The 14083-nt window shown below is 45.6% G+C and overlaps 1 protein-coding gene across 1 annotated transcript; it reads right to left on the bottom strand.

Annotated features, from left to right (window-relative positions):
* Positions 1–3348: 3348 nt before the first annotated feature.
* Positions 3349–12811, bottom strand: ELAC1 (elaC ribonuclease Z 1). Its single transcript, XM_034401547.3, has 5 exons — positions 12716–12811; positions 10185–10378; positions 9499–9678; positions 7670–8137; positions 3349–4208 (listed from the first exon to the last, which is right to left on the bottom strand). The coding sequence occupies exons 3-5, from the start codon at positions 9653–9655 to the stop codon at positions 3739–3741; spliced, it is 1095 nt and encodes a 364-aa protein (XP_034257438.2). The 5' UTR covers positions 9656–9678; positions 10185–10378; positions 12716–12811; the 3' UTR covers positions 3349–3738.
* Between the last annotated feature and the right edge of the window lie 1272 nt (positions 12812–14083).

The following is a 14083-nucleotide window of genomic DNA, read 5'->3' as shown; positions in this document are numbered from 1 at the left end:
GCTTTCGGCGGAAGTTCGCAGGTCCCTCCGATGGTGGACTTCGTCGGCCCTGTCGAAGGGCTGCGTATTCCTGGAACCACCTCGCCTTACAGTGACAACAGATGCCAGCCTGCTGGGCTGGGGCGCTCACATGGATTCCCGGGTCGCCCAGGACAGCTGGTTGCAGACGGAAAGTCAGTACGAGATCAACTGGCTGGAACTCCGCGCGGTTGGCCTCGCTCTCCTTCACTTTCAGTCGACCGTGGAAGGCCAGCATGTACTTGTCCGGACGGACAATGTGACCACGATGGCGCATGTGAACCGCGAAGGGGGCACGCGCTCGAGACCACTGATGAACGAGGCATCTCTGCTGATGACTTGGGTGGAGTCCCACCTCCTCTCCCTCCGGGCCCAGCACATGTCCGGGATGACGAATGGGACCGCGGATTGGCTGAGCAGGACGCAGATCGACAAGTCAGAACGGCGTCTTCACCCGGACATCTTCCTCAAACTGTCTCGTCGCTTCGGGACTCCCGTCCTCAACTTGTTCGCGCGGCGGGACAATGCTCAGCTCCGATCCTTCGCTCGTTACCCGTGCTCACAGGCGGAAGGAATCGACACTCTCGCCATTCCCTGGCTGCTGGGATTACTATACGCCTTCCCTCTGACGCCGCTCCTACCGCGCCTGGTCTGCAAGATCCTGAGCGAGAAGGCGGAAGTAGTCCTCATCACCCCCCACTGGCCGAGGAGGACGTGGTACCCAGACCTCCGGAACCTTTCTGTCGCTCCTCCATGGCGCATTCCGGATGACAGGATCTCGCTCAGCCAGGGGGTCATACTGCATCCAGAGCCTCAATGGCTGCAATTGACCGCCTGGCGCTTGAGCGGATCCTCCTGAGGCGGGACGTCTCAGGGAGGGCCATCTCTACCATCCAGGTGTCCAGGCGTCCTTCCACATGCCGCATCTACAACGTCACCTGGTCCTCCTTCTGCGTTTGGTGCTCCAAGAGCAACGTGGACCCTACCTCCGCGTCGGTTTCCGAGGTGCTGGATTTTCTTCAGGACGGCCTGGACAAAGGACTTGCTCCGAACATGCTCCGCCGACAGGTGGCAGCCTTATCTACAGTTCTGTCGGCCTTCCGCTTTCCCAGGATGCCAAAATTCGGGGTTTCCTGCGAGGTGCGGTGAACCTGAGGCCGCCGGTGGTCCACCACTACCCGACCTGGGATCTGTCACTGGTCCTACAGGCGCTTACGCAACATCCCTTCGAAACATTGGGTTCCATCAGTCTGCGGTTTCTTACATTGAAGACGGTGTTCTTGGTTCGCGATCACCTCGGCACATCGCATCTCCGAGCTGGCCGCCCTCTCGGTTCGGGAGGATCTCTGTGTTTTCTTTCCCAACAGGGTGGTGCTTCGACTGGATCCGTCGTTCCTGCCCAAGGTTAACTCTCTCTACCACCGTGGACAAGAGTTGGTTCTTCCGGACTTCTGTCCGAACCCGAGGCGACTGCAGGAGGCCCAGTGGCACACTCTGGATGTCTGCAGGTCCTTACGCCGGTACATCCGTAGGACTCGACACTTCCGTAAGTCGGAGGCGCTGTTCATCTCCTTTTTGCCGGCAACAATGGATCGGAAGGTCTCTTCGTCCACCATTGGGAGATGGCTGAAAGCTTGTATTTCCAAAGCTTACATGCTGCAGCAGAAACCTGTTCCCAGCAAGATCCTTCCTCACTCTACGCAGAGTGCGGCCACCACGGAGGCCTGGGTGACTCAGGCTTCTGTTGAGGACATCTGTAAAGCGGCTACATGGTCTTCGCTGAACACCTTCATACACCATTACAAGGTCGATTCATACGCCTCTGCTGATGCTGCGTTCGGACGACGTGTTCTACAATCAGTATACACAACTTCAGACACGCGTGAGCAGCCTGCCACCCTCCCGGACTAGAACTTGTTTGGGCATATCCCTCACTTTGGATTCTCCAATCAGCGCGTTGGAGAATGGATGTTGCTTACCTGAACGTCCCTTCTCGACGCACTGATGGAGAATCCAACCCACCCGGTCAGGCTGCTCGGGCTTGGGTCTTCTTCGTCTTCATCTACTGCCTCTTCGTGAACAAAAACTGAGCCTCTGACGAGCAAGTGGGCGTGTCTGAAGAAATTTAAAGATATATACACTCAGTGCTGATTGCTAGACTGTTGAATAACCCTCACTTTGGATTCTCCATCAGCGCATCGAGAAGGGACGTTCAGGTAAGCCACGTCCATTTTATTCATTTTTTTTTTTTGTATTTCATATTTGAACAAAAATGTTCTGTATTTATCACACTTCCAGAAAATGCTGATTGTTCAAATTGTGTCATAGAGTTGATTTTTTTTTTTTTTAAATTGGATGGTCTCCAAACGCAAAACAGCATGGCTGGCTGGGGAATTCTGGGAGTTGATGTCCACAAGACTTAAAAGTTGCCAAGTTTGAAGACCCCTGTTCTAAATCAACCACATTCTTAGCACACTCTTATGCTCCTTGCATTAAGATGACAAACTCTCCCAACTCGAATAAAAGTTTGTGTTTCCTCAAAGCATGTTTTCCACCCCAACTTCAATTATTTCCATGTACAGGCAGCTCTCGGTTTACAACAGTACATTTAGTGACGTTTGAAATGACAACGGCATTGAAAAATGTGTCTTGTGACCATTTTTCACAGTTACGGCCTCTGCAGCATCCCCATAATCATATGATTAAAATTCAGATGGTTGGTTATAATGCGATAAAAATGTTAAAACCAGAAAAAAAACAACACTTATCCTTCCTCACTTCTCTTCCCCCTCTTCCTCCCCAGTTTTCCTATTTACTTTTGTATTTTGTATCTTATAATATTTTATAACTCAGTAAAAATGAGTTAAGCCAGAAAATTCAGATGGTTGGCAGTCGATTCATAGTTATGACCGTTGCTGTGTCCCGAGGGTCACGTTTGTTTGTTTTTTAAATTTGATTTATCTGCCACCCTTCTCCGGAGACTCAGGGCGGCTTACAATGCGTTAAGCAATAGCCTTCATTCTTTTGTATATTTTTATACAAAGTCAGCTTATTGCTCCCACAAACTGGGTCCTCAATTTACCTACCTTAGAAAGGATGGGAGGCTGAGTCAACCTTGAGCCTGGTGAGGTTCGAACTTACAGTAATTGTAGACAGCTGGTGTTAATCACAATGCTATCAGTCTGCTGAGCCACCAGGCCCTTTCTTATCCCCTTTTGCAACCTTCTGACAAAGTCAATGGGGAGGCCAGATTCTCTTAACAACCACGTTACTAATTTATCAACTGCAATTATTCACTTAACAACTATTGACAGGAAAGACAGTAAAATGAACAAATGTTTCACTTTAACAACAGAAATTTTAGGCTCAATTGCGGTCGTAAGTCGAGGACTACCTCTATTTCTAACTGTTTAAAAAAACCCTGCAGCCTTCATTCATGAGGTCCTCAATTCCAAGTAGCTAAAACACAAGAGAGTTTGCCTTACAAGGAAGGCAGAGAGAAGCCTAACACGCAAAGCACTTTTAATCTGTGTCAACATTACAAATGCATCAGAAATATTGGACGCAATAAAGAACAGATGTTCATACAAAGAGGCCCATCCTCCTAATTCAAACCTGACTTCCTTCGGTCCCTTCCATGATGAACACCTGAAAGACAAATCACAGCTGGAGAGTTTTTGCACACCCGCCAATTAATTTCCATTTTGTTGTCCAGGGGTCCTATTTTGGTTTTTTCACTGGGATACTAATTGTCATAAAATCTTCAGACAGCACCACTTCTTGTCCATTCAAAACTATCTCCGCTTGCTTTTTCAGCTCGGTAACGTCTGCGTCTCCTTCCCCTATCTGATTCGCGGGCTTATATCTTTGACTAAAATGAAATAGCACCAGCTTCCTCGCTTTGCACAGCTTAGCAAACTCGGCGGCCATTTTGGGCGTGCTGTGGCCACGTTCTTTGGCTTTGTCCATCTGGCTGTCATCCAGGGTGGCTTCATGTATCAAGATGTCGGCGTCAGAGCAAAGCGACGTCACCCCGTCCCCAACCACACCCGAACAATCTCCTAAAATACAAATTTTTCTTCCAGGACAAGGACTGTCTAAGACATCCGTAGGAGAAATGGTTGTCCCATTTTCCAGAGTAATCGGAACACCTTCTTTCAATTTCCCATATAAGGGGCCTGGCGGAATTCCTAGAAATTCAAGAACAGGAATAAAATTAACTTTTGTGCGGTTTATTTTTTGTTTTTTTAAAAAAGAGGCCTCTGGCACAATAACTCCACACCCCTAACTTTCAACAACCGTCCCTTTTTAAAGCGATCAAGTTTCTAGACCTTATGAATACTTGGGTTTAAAATGGTGCACATGAAATCTAAACCATTTTTTTCTCTCAGTTATTATTATCCGTCTAAGTATTGCACCGACTCTCGTGCTTTCACTTGCCATCTCACCGACAATCTTTTCCTTCTAGTATCCTTTTTGAACATTTGAGTATTTTTTGCGGTGTGGGGGGGAGGAAGAAATAATGAGTTCAAGTAGGAATTGTACATTTCATCTGCTTGGAAAGCTATTAATCACCAAGCTATGTGTCATAGTCACGCATGTGATATCACCAGAAGTGCTGCAGAATTTCAGTCTAGTTCAGCTGGTGATATAGAGACGGAACTGAAAATCTCTCTTTTCAGTTTTCCCAGAGTAGAATAATATGGGTAGTCCTCGTTTAGCGACTGCCTCATTTAGCAACTATTTGCAGTCACAACAGTGATGAAAAAGTAACTGGGACCAGTTCTCACATTTACACCTTTTGCAGGTCCGTAAAGCAAAAGAAAACTAAAATCAGATTGCAAGCACCGTCATGGTTTCACTTAGCAATGGTTTCACTTAACAACCAAATTGCCATTCCCAATCATGGTCGCTAAACGAGGACTCCTTGTATTGACCTCCTATGTGGGGTGGTTTTAATTGCAGGCATGTGGAGTACAGATAATATACTCCATGCCTCTGAAGATACAATGCACAAAAGCATATACATTGGTTAGTCTCTGTTGTTAGCACATAAAATCTTTTGTTGATCCTGCTGCAAATAACCTATATCAGGGGTGTCGAATTCTATTTCATTGAGGGCCGCATCAGGGTTGTGTTTGACCTCGGAGGACCGGAATGTGGGTGGGCGTGACATGGGACACCTGTGGTGGCCAAGTGCTAAGGCAGGACTTCCCTTAGACCTTGCTTCACTCTCATTATAATCTCCCTCCCTCCCTTCCTTTTCTTCCTCTTCTTTTTCCTTCCCTCTTCATTCTCCCCCTTCCTTCCCCTCTTTCCTTATTTTTCCTTCCTTGCTCTCTTCCCATCTTCCCTTCTTTTTCTTTTGTCTTTTCTCTTTCCCTTTCTCCTTTCCTGTCTCTTCTTGCATGCTGAAATGCAAAAGGGGAAACATTTCTCCTTTTTCATTTTTAATTAGCCTTTTGCCAGTGAAAATGTGCGGCAAAGTGTGCAGCCCCCCCGTGCCACATTTTCGGCCGCAACGGCCTCCTGCAGTCCCCTGCCAGCAAAAACGGAGTTCAGTGGGGCCATACGCGGCCCCCCGTGCCACATTTTTGGCCGTGACGGCCTCCTGCAACCCCCTGCCAGCAAAAACGGAGTTCAGTGAGGCCACACATGGCCCCCCCTTGCCCCATTTTCGGCCGCGACGGCCTCCTGCAGCCGGAGTGTGGTGGAGCCACTGGCAGAGGCACCACGGGCCAGTCCATTGCTGTTTCCAGATCTTGTGGTCATATCTAAGCATCCGTGGGCCGGATCCAGCCCGCGGGCCTTGAGTTTGACATACCTGACCTACATAGTAATTTTTCTAGTCATAGTTGTAAGAAAATAAGTGATTTAGCCACAGGGAACTGCAGGTATCTGTATCACACCAAATGCATGCTTTGTCTGATCACCAATAGTGTCTTTTTTTCTCCCTTTCCCTTCCATTACTCCTGAACTGAATTCTGATCCAGGCAACCATATTTCAGGCTGGTTGAAAATAACCTAAAAGCCAGTTTCTAAGACTACTTTTCTGGAAATATCGGCTTTTACAGGTAATCCTTAACTTATGACCTCAACTGAACCCAAACTTTCTGTTGCTAAGCGAGACCATTGTTAAGTGAGTTTGGTCTCATTTTACCACCTTTCTTGCCACAGTTGTTAAGCGAATCACTGCCGTTGTTAAGATAGTAACACAGTTGTAAAGCTCACAAAAGGTGATCACATGACCCCGGGACATCGCCACCGTCATAAATATGAAACAGTTGCCAAGGGTCCGAATTTTGTTCATGTGACCAAGGCATGCTGCAATGGTCGTTAAGTGTGAAAAACGGTCATACGTTAAGTGTGTTTCTGGAGAGAACGGTCTATCAGGGCAACCTGGTCTACCCAAGTATGGGACGGAGCATAATGCTCCCGCTTTCGCCTTTCAGCCCCAATCCAGGAACCTTCGCAGGCAGTCGCTTTCATGATAAACTATTTTTGTCTTCAATTTAAATTTACCTATATACTATGTGTGTGGGTGTGTGCATTATGTGTGTATGTATATATATATGTGTGTGTGTGTGTGTGTATGTTTGTATAGGGGACACAGTGACTCAGTGGCTAAGATGCTGAGCTTGTTGATCGAAAGGTCGGCAGTTCAGCGCTTGGAATCCCTAGTGCCGCGTAACGGGGTGAGCTTCTGTTACTTGTCCCAGCTTCTGCCAACCTAGCAGTTTGAAAGCACGTAAAAAAAAAATGCAAGTAGAAAAAGAGGGACCAACTTTGGTGGGCAGGTAACAGCGTTCCGTGTACCTTTGGCGTTGAGTCATGCCGGCCACATGACCACGGAGACGTCTTCGGACAGTGCCGGCTCTTCGGCTTTGAAACGGAGATGAATACTGCCCCCTAGGGTGGCTGTTGGTGTCATCGGGAATGACACCAACAGCCCCGCCCAGCAGGAGCCCGCTGCTGGCCTACTTCTTCTGCGGCTGCTTGCTGCCACTCGCACGCATCGCCCTGGCTTCCATTTTGTTTTTAGATGCCTGCCGGAAGACAACTGCAGCCGATAACAGAGCTCCGGATCGATCCAGAGCTCTGTTATCGGCTGCAGATAACAAATGGCGGCAGGTATCTAAAAGTGAAACAGAGGCCAGGGCAATGCGTGCGAGTGGTGGCAAGCGGCCAAAGAAGGCGAGGCAGGTGTCGGGGTGTGCGAGGCCTTTTAAGTAGGGCAGCTTCACCCCCCCATCCCCAGCCTAGCTTATTTTTTACCTGTGTGCCTCGCCCCAACCCCTGCACCCCATCTTAATTAGGGCTAATTTTGTAGGTGGGGCTTAATTTGAGCGCATGCGCTCAAAAACAGGATAGGGCTTCTTTTTAAGGTGGGTTGTCTTTTTGGAGAAACACTGTGTGTGAAATAGCTATACTAGTCTCCTTTTATTTCTTTGTCGGTAAATTTAAATTTAACACGGTCATACATTACTTTTGTCAGTGCCCCTGTAACTCTGAACAGTCACTAAACGAATAGTTGTAAGTCAAGGACTGACTGTATGTATATTATATACTATATAACATTATTATATTATATATATATAATATATATATTATTTATAGTATTAGTACTCAGCAGAGCTGGATGCCCTCCTACCTAATTCCTTCAATTTCTGAGCGTTGAGTTTGCCGGTCCGTGGCTTCTCTTCCACCAGAAACCCAAAGGAAGGTATACGGTGAAACAATCTGAACGCCTTTATCACGACCGGCCCACCATCCACCAAGAGGTACGAGTCGTCTGCAGGATTCAGACAAATAATGTCTCCTTGTGGCTCTGGACAGCTGTCCTCATTTCGCTTCCCGGAAAACTCTTCATCCCATTCTTCTTCAGGACACTGGTTGGGTGTGGGAACCAGTTCGTGGACCACGTAAGGGAAAACCAGCTGGGAACGGGAAAGCGCCATGGTTCTCTGGAGAAAATCCTTTATCCCAAGGGGTCCATAAATATCCACCGGCAGCTTGTTGCCGTCTGGACTACACTGCAGGCTGATTGTACACAACAGTCCAGGAAGGCCAAAGAAGTGGTCCCCGTGCAGATGAGTTATAAAAATCTTGGTGATCTTTCCTAACAACGTAAGATTGAAAATTGAAAACCAATAGGAGATAAAAGCAACAGAACAAAGACTGAGAAGGGAGGTCGAATGCTAATGCTAATGCTCACTCGGTTGTCTGCTTTATTTTTAGCATCGTACCTTAGCGCAAGGGTCCCCAATCCCTGGCCCATGGCTCGGTACTGGGCTGTGGCCCATTGGGAATCAGGCCATGCAAGTGGCGAGCAAGCACGCACACGAAGCTGCATTTGCACAAGTGGCACATGCACTTACAAAACCATCCCCTCTCCCACACACGTTGCTACCAGTCTGCAGAGCCCAAAAACTTGGAGACCACTGCCTTAGCACAGGGGTAGATCACCTTGTGAGATTAGGCCTAAACTGCCATATCTAAAGACGATGCACATAAGCAGGATGGATGGCCAGGAATCTTGTCTAAAACAGGGGTGTCAAACTCAAGGCCTAGGGGCTGGATCCGGCCCAAAGGGTGTTTAGATCTGGCCTGCGCGGCCACCCTGGAAACAACGAAGGACTGGCCTACAGTGGTCTCTGCCAGCAAAAATGGAGCTTGGGAGCCTGTTTTTGCTGGCAGAGCTCTTGGGCCACCACCCGTGACACGAGTGACATAGAGCTGGCCACGGCCCCCGCCAAGGTCAAACCAGGGGTGAAATCCAGCAGGTTCTGACAGGTTCTGGAGAACCGGTAGCAGAAATTTTGAATAGTTCGGAGAACCGGCAAATGCCACCTCTGGCTGGCCCGAGAGTGGGGCGGGAATGGAGATTTTATAGTATCCTTGCCCCAGGAATAGGGAGGGAATGGGGATTTTGCAGTATCCTTCCCCTGGAGTAGGGTGAAAATGAAGATTTTGCAGTATCCTTCCCCTGCCATACCCACCAAGCCACACCCACAGAACCGGTAGTAAAAAAATTTGAATTTCACCACTGGGTCAAACACAATGTAGCCCTCAATGAAATTGAGTTTGACACCCCTGGTCTAAAAGATCCCTTTAGGAGATAGATAAAAAGGAACTGAGTTATTAAGAAAACAAAAAAATGTATTACCTAAAACCAGACAAAAGAAGTTAGGCCTCAGCACATGGGAAACCCTTCCCCAAATCCCATCAAGAACTACCAGATGTGTAAATCAACAAGGCAAAAGTAGCTGTCAGTCTTATGAATCAACAAAGCAATGTCTTGGGGGGGGGGAGGGACAAAAGAGATCCCGAAACCTTGATTATAAGTCAAAAACTATCTTTCCATCATAGTGTTTCCCAGGATTTGCCTACCAAAAAAAAATCACTATCTCATTCTGCAAATGACCAGAATTGCAACTTCTCCTAGGAGCTGGGAAGTTATTTATAACCTCTGCAACTCACCTGCTTTCAGATTACTTTTCATAAACTGCGTCTGGGTTCCCTCGCCACAATCAAACAGCCAGCATTCTCCTTCAAAACGGATTACCGTAGCCGAGGCCCCTCTCATTGGAGATGGATATGCAGCCCCTGTCCCCAGAAATGTTACATCCATGGACATTTTTCTCAAAGGCACAAGGACAACTAAAAGAAAAGAAAGATACCTGGACAATCAGATCTGGATGTGGTCTCCTGGCTTGATTTTTTAAATAAAACTACTAGATGTCAAAAGTTTTAAATAAAAAATAAAGGTAAAGGTAAAGGTTCCCCTCGCACATATGTGCTAGTCGGTCCCGACTCTAGGGGACGGTGCTCATCTCCGTTTCAAAGCCAAAGAGCCAGCGCTGTCCGAAGCCGTCTCCGTGGTCATGTGGCCAGCATGACTAAACGCCAAAGGCGCACGGAACGCTGTTACCTTCCCACCAAAGTGGTTCCTATTTTTCTACTTGCATTTTTACATGCTTTCGAACTGCTAGGTTGGCATAAACTGGGACAAGTAACGGGAGCTCACCCCATTACGCGGCCCTAGGGATTTGAACTGCTGAACTGCCGACCTTTCGATCGATAAGCTCAGCGTCTAAGCCACTGAGCCACCACGTCCCTTCAAATAAAAAATACTAGATGTCAAAAGGAAAGAAAACAAGACTTACGGTACTTCCAAATGGCAATCCCAGTATTTAAGAACTGATGGTTTCCCACTTCATTCTTCTATCCTCTTCATCACTTAAAAAAAAAATCTCTGTGTTTTCTCACTGCAGCCTCCACCCGATTCCTTGGGGTTCATCTTTAGTTTTCAACCACTGTGGCTGAAGGTTGTGAATTATGAAAATTAAATCCAGAACAACTAAAAAACACAAGATTGGAAAAACCAGTTATTTAGATAGTAAGTCTGGATTACATTTCTATTTTATTATTATTCTACTTGATCTCGTGTAAGTCATTCCAGGAATATTTTCAGCTAGGAATAAAACACATACATCCAATCACCCACACATTGCATTCAGCAAAATGATATTCTTAAAAAATGTACTTTGCCATTTCAGTTGTAAGCCATTCCTTAATAAAGATTCAACGTCAACCACAATACAAGTATTCCTCACTTCACAACTGTTTGTTTAGTGACTGCTCAAAGTTACAACCGCACTAAAAAAAGTGACTTTATGACTGTTTTTCCACACTTAGGACCATTGAATCATTCCCATGATCAAAATTCAGACGCTTGGCAACTGACTCAATTGTGGTCGGAAGTCGAGGACTGCCTGCATTCCAGCTTTTATGCCCATTCTCTTTTTTTTCTCCTAAAGCAAAAACAGACTTAAATGCTAACCATTATTAACTCGTTGCAACCTGACTTGACTCTCTATGCAAGTCCAGTTTGGCTTCATACAAAATTGGTTTAGGTTTTCATGGCTTTTTACGGTAGTATCCGGGTGGATAAAAATCAATGATTTTTTTAAAAAAAATAAAAAAAAATCAGATTTTTTTAATTTAAATTGGATTTTTTTGATTTAAATCGGATTTTTTTGATTTTTATCGAATTTATTTTAATAAAAACCTTTTGGGGTAAAAATCTATCGTAAGATAGTTTTCTATTTAAGATACATAAATAATTTAGTTTATTCAGCATGAAATGGAGCTTAGTTGTGTAGCACAAAGCTGTATATTCTGCAACACTGGGACTATCGGTGAGTCAACAGTGGGTCAAAGGAGTAGCAGAGATGACAGTTGCTCTTTAAAAATTATGATTTAAATCGAGTTGATTTAAATCAAGCCTTTTTACTAGTGATTTAAATCATGATTTAAATTGTGATTTAAATCAACTCGATTTAAATCAAATCCACCCTAGGTAGTATTATTTTTCCTGTTCTAGCCCTCTTCTTCTAGTGCCATACATACATACATACATACATACATACATGCATAAATGTAAGTATGTAAGTAAGTAAATAATCCACTTGCTACAGACTAAGTAAGTAAGCAGGGGGTTGGACTAGATGACCTCCAAAGTCCCTTCCAACTCTGTTACTGTAAGTAAGTAAATAAATAAATAAATAAATAATCCACTCCCTACAGACTAAGTAAGTAAGTAAATAAATAAATAATCCACTCGCTACAGACTCTTTTCTACCCACCGGCTGCCCCCACACGCAGAGAGGTCTCCGTGGCTTGATCGCTCCACCACCCACTATGTCTAAACCAGAGGTCCCCAAACTTGGCAGCTTTAAGACTTGTGGACTTCAACTCCCAGAATTCTCCAGCCTCCCAGAATTCTCCAGCTATGCTGGCTGGAGAATTCTGGGAGTTGCAGTCCACAAGTCTTAAAGCTGCCAAGTTTGAAGACCTCTGGTCTAAACCGTATGTCGAAACGCAGCAAGAGGAAAAAATAATCCGTCGGACAAGAAACTCGGGACAGGCCGGGAAAACCGGCTCCACCGATCAATTCCGCCGCTTAATTAAAAAAAAAAAAACTGGGGGGCAACAATTCAGGTTCTGGGGCTGAAGCGTTGGCGAGATGGAAGGAAGGAAAGAGGAAGGAAGGAAAGAAGGCTTCTGTGCTTAGTTGCATGGAAGAGAAGAAACGATCGGAAGTTATTTTTTTTCCCCCTGCCCTGGCAGGATCCTGTCCCCTTAATATCAGTTAACAGTAACAAAGTTGAGACCTTGAAGGTCATCTAGTCCAACCCCCTGTTCACGCAGACGACCTACACTAGGGATTCGAACCGCCGACCTTTCTGATGGACAAGCTCAGCGTCTTAGCCACTGAGCCACCTAGCCAGGCTATATCCCACCACACCAGATCCAAAGGCAACATATAACTAACCAGCCCGCTTGGGGGAAGAAGAGGGGGTCGGGGGTCGGAATAAGAAGAGGGGGGGCGGTATATGCAGGGAGGGGGGAGATTGCCCCCTCTTATTCCTTCCAAGAAAGAAAGGGATGAAAAAGGCGCTGGGTTCCTTTAGTTCCTTTTTTCTCCCCCCCCCTCCACTCCCCAAAGTGGATGGGAATAGGGGAGCCTTGGGGTGGGGGGGTAGATGGGGGGGGCGGCGCCAGGGCAAGGAAGATCTGGATCGATAGGAGGAGGAATAAGCAATAAATCTTGCAAAATTCCCATTTTTTTGCCCCCTCCCTGGGAGAGCGCGTGGGAAAGCTGGCAGAACGTTGGCGACGGCTCCGTTCTTACCCCCGCCCTCTCCGTTCCCGGGCCGCGACTCAAAGCAGAGCTTTGCAAAGGCAGCCCCGGTGCGCCCGGATCCACGTGTTAAGAGGTGCAACACCAGCGGAAGTAGAAACGCAGCGCGCCCAGGCTCAACAGCTACGCCGCCAACTTCAGACAGGCACTGCAACACAAAATCGGATGCGCCCGCGTCTCCTTTACTCAGCCTTTGGTAAAATTCTTGTAAAATGTAAAATTATGAGCCTCTTCTGGCCGTGCCAAGTTGGAAAGAATTGCAGGAGCTCCAGCTTGTTTACGCTGGGCACGTTAGTTCAGAGGATCAAATAATAATAATAATAATAATAATAATAATAATAATAATAATAATAATAATAATAATAATAATAATAATAATAATGTCTTCTAGCAACTTTTCCATTTTTTTTAAATATATGCTTTATTGGTACATTTTTTTTCATTAAAAACATAAAAAAAATCCATGTCTATCTGAACAGAGTGTTGTCTGGGCATAATTAATTTTAAGTAAAGGTACAGCAATAACCATAATCATACTAGTAATCTTAATAAACATCAATATTAATCTTAAAATAATAAAGCAATTAGTTTGTCCAACTTGCAATATTTTCAAAACAAATTTTTATTATCTCTTTAAATCTTCATATGAAGAACAGTGGCAGGAACTGGGTATGTCTAGTTTAATGAAAAGAAGGACTAGGGGAGACATGATAGCAGGGTTCCAATATCTCAGTGGCTGCCACAAAGAAGAGGGAGTCAAGCTCTTCTCCAAAGCACCTGAAGGCAGGACAAGAAGCAATGGGTGGAAACTAATCAAGGAGAGAAGCAACTTAGAACTAAGGAGAAATTTCCTGACAGTGAGAACAATTAACCAGTGGAACAACTTGCCTCCAGAAGCTATGACTGCTCCAACACTGGAAGTTTTTAAGAAGAGACTGGATAGCCAATTGTCTGAAGTGGTGTAGGGTTTGCTGCCTAAGCAGGGGGTTGGACTAGAAGACCTCCAAGGTCCCTTCCAATTCTGTTATTCTATGCTATGCTATGCTATGCTAAATTCTTTTTAAATTCTAAACTGTTTTGTTAGTTAACCATTGGTAAAATATATCCCATGTTAAAAAGAATTCAGTTTCTTCCTTTTCTTTTAAGTGTTAATCTATCCATCTCAGCACATTTTAATATTTTTTATTACATTTTTACTGCATCTTTTCCAGTTTTACGACGAGGTGTAAGAATGAGTAAGATGCAGCTCCTTTCATCAGATGCTCAGAGTGGCCAGACTGATGTAGGATTTAAACTGGGGAGTGGGGTGGGGGGGGGAGGAAGATTGATTGGTTTGTACCATCAAGTCATTTTTGATGC

Source organism: Pantherophis guttatus, chromosome 2, assembly GCF_059756535.1.
Source record: "Pantherophis guttatus breed Tessera chromosome 2, ASM5975653v1, whole genome shotgun sequence".
Taxonomy (NCBI): Eukaryota; Metazoa; Chordata; class Lepidosauria; order Squamata; family Colubridae; genus Pantherophis; species Pantherophis guttatus.
This window is presented reverse-complemented; position numbering and strand designations above follow the sequence as displayed.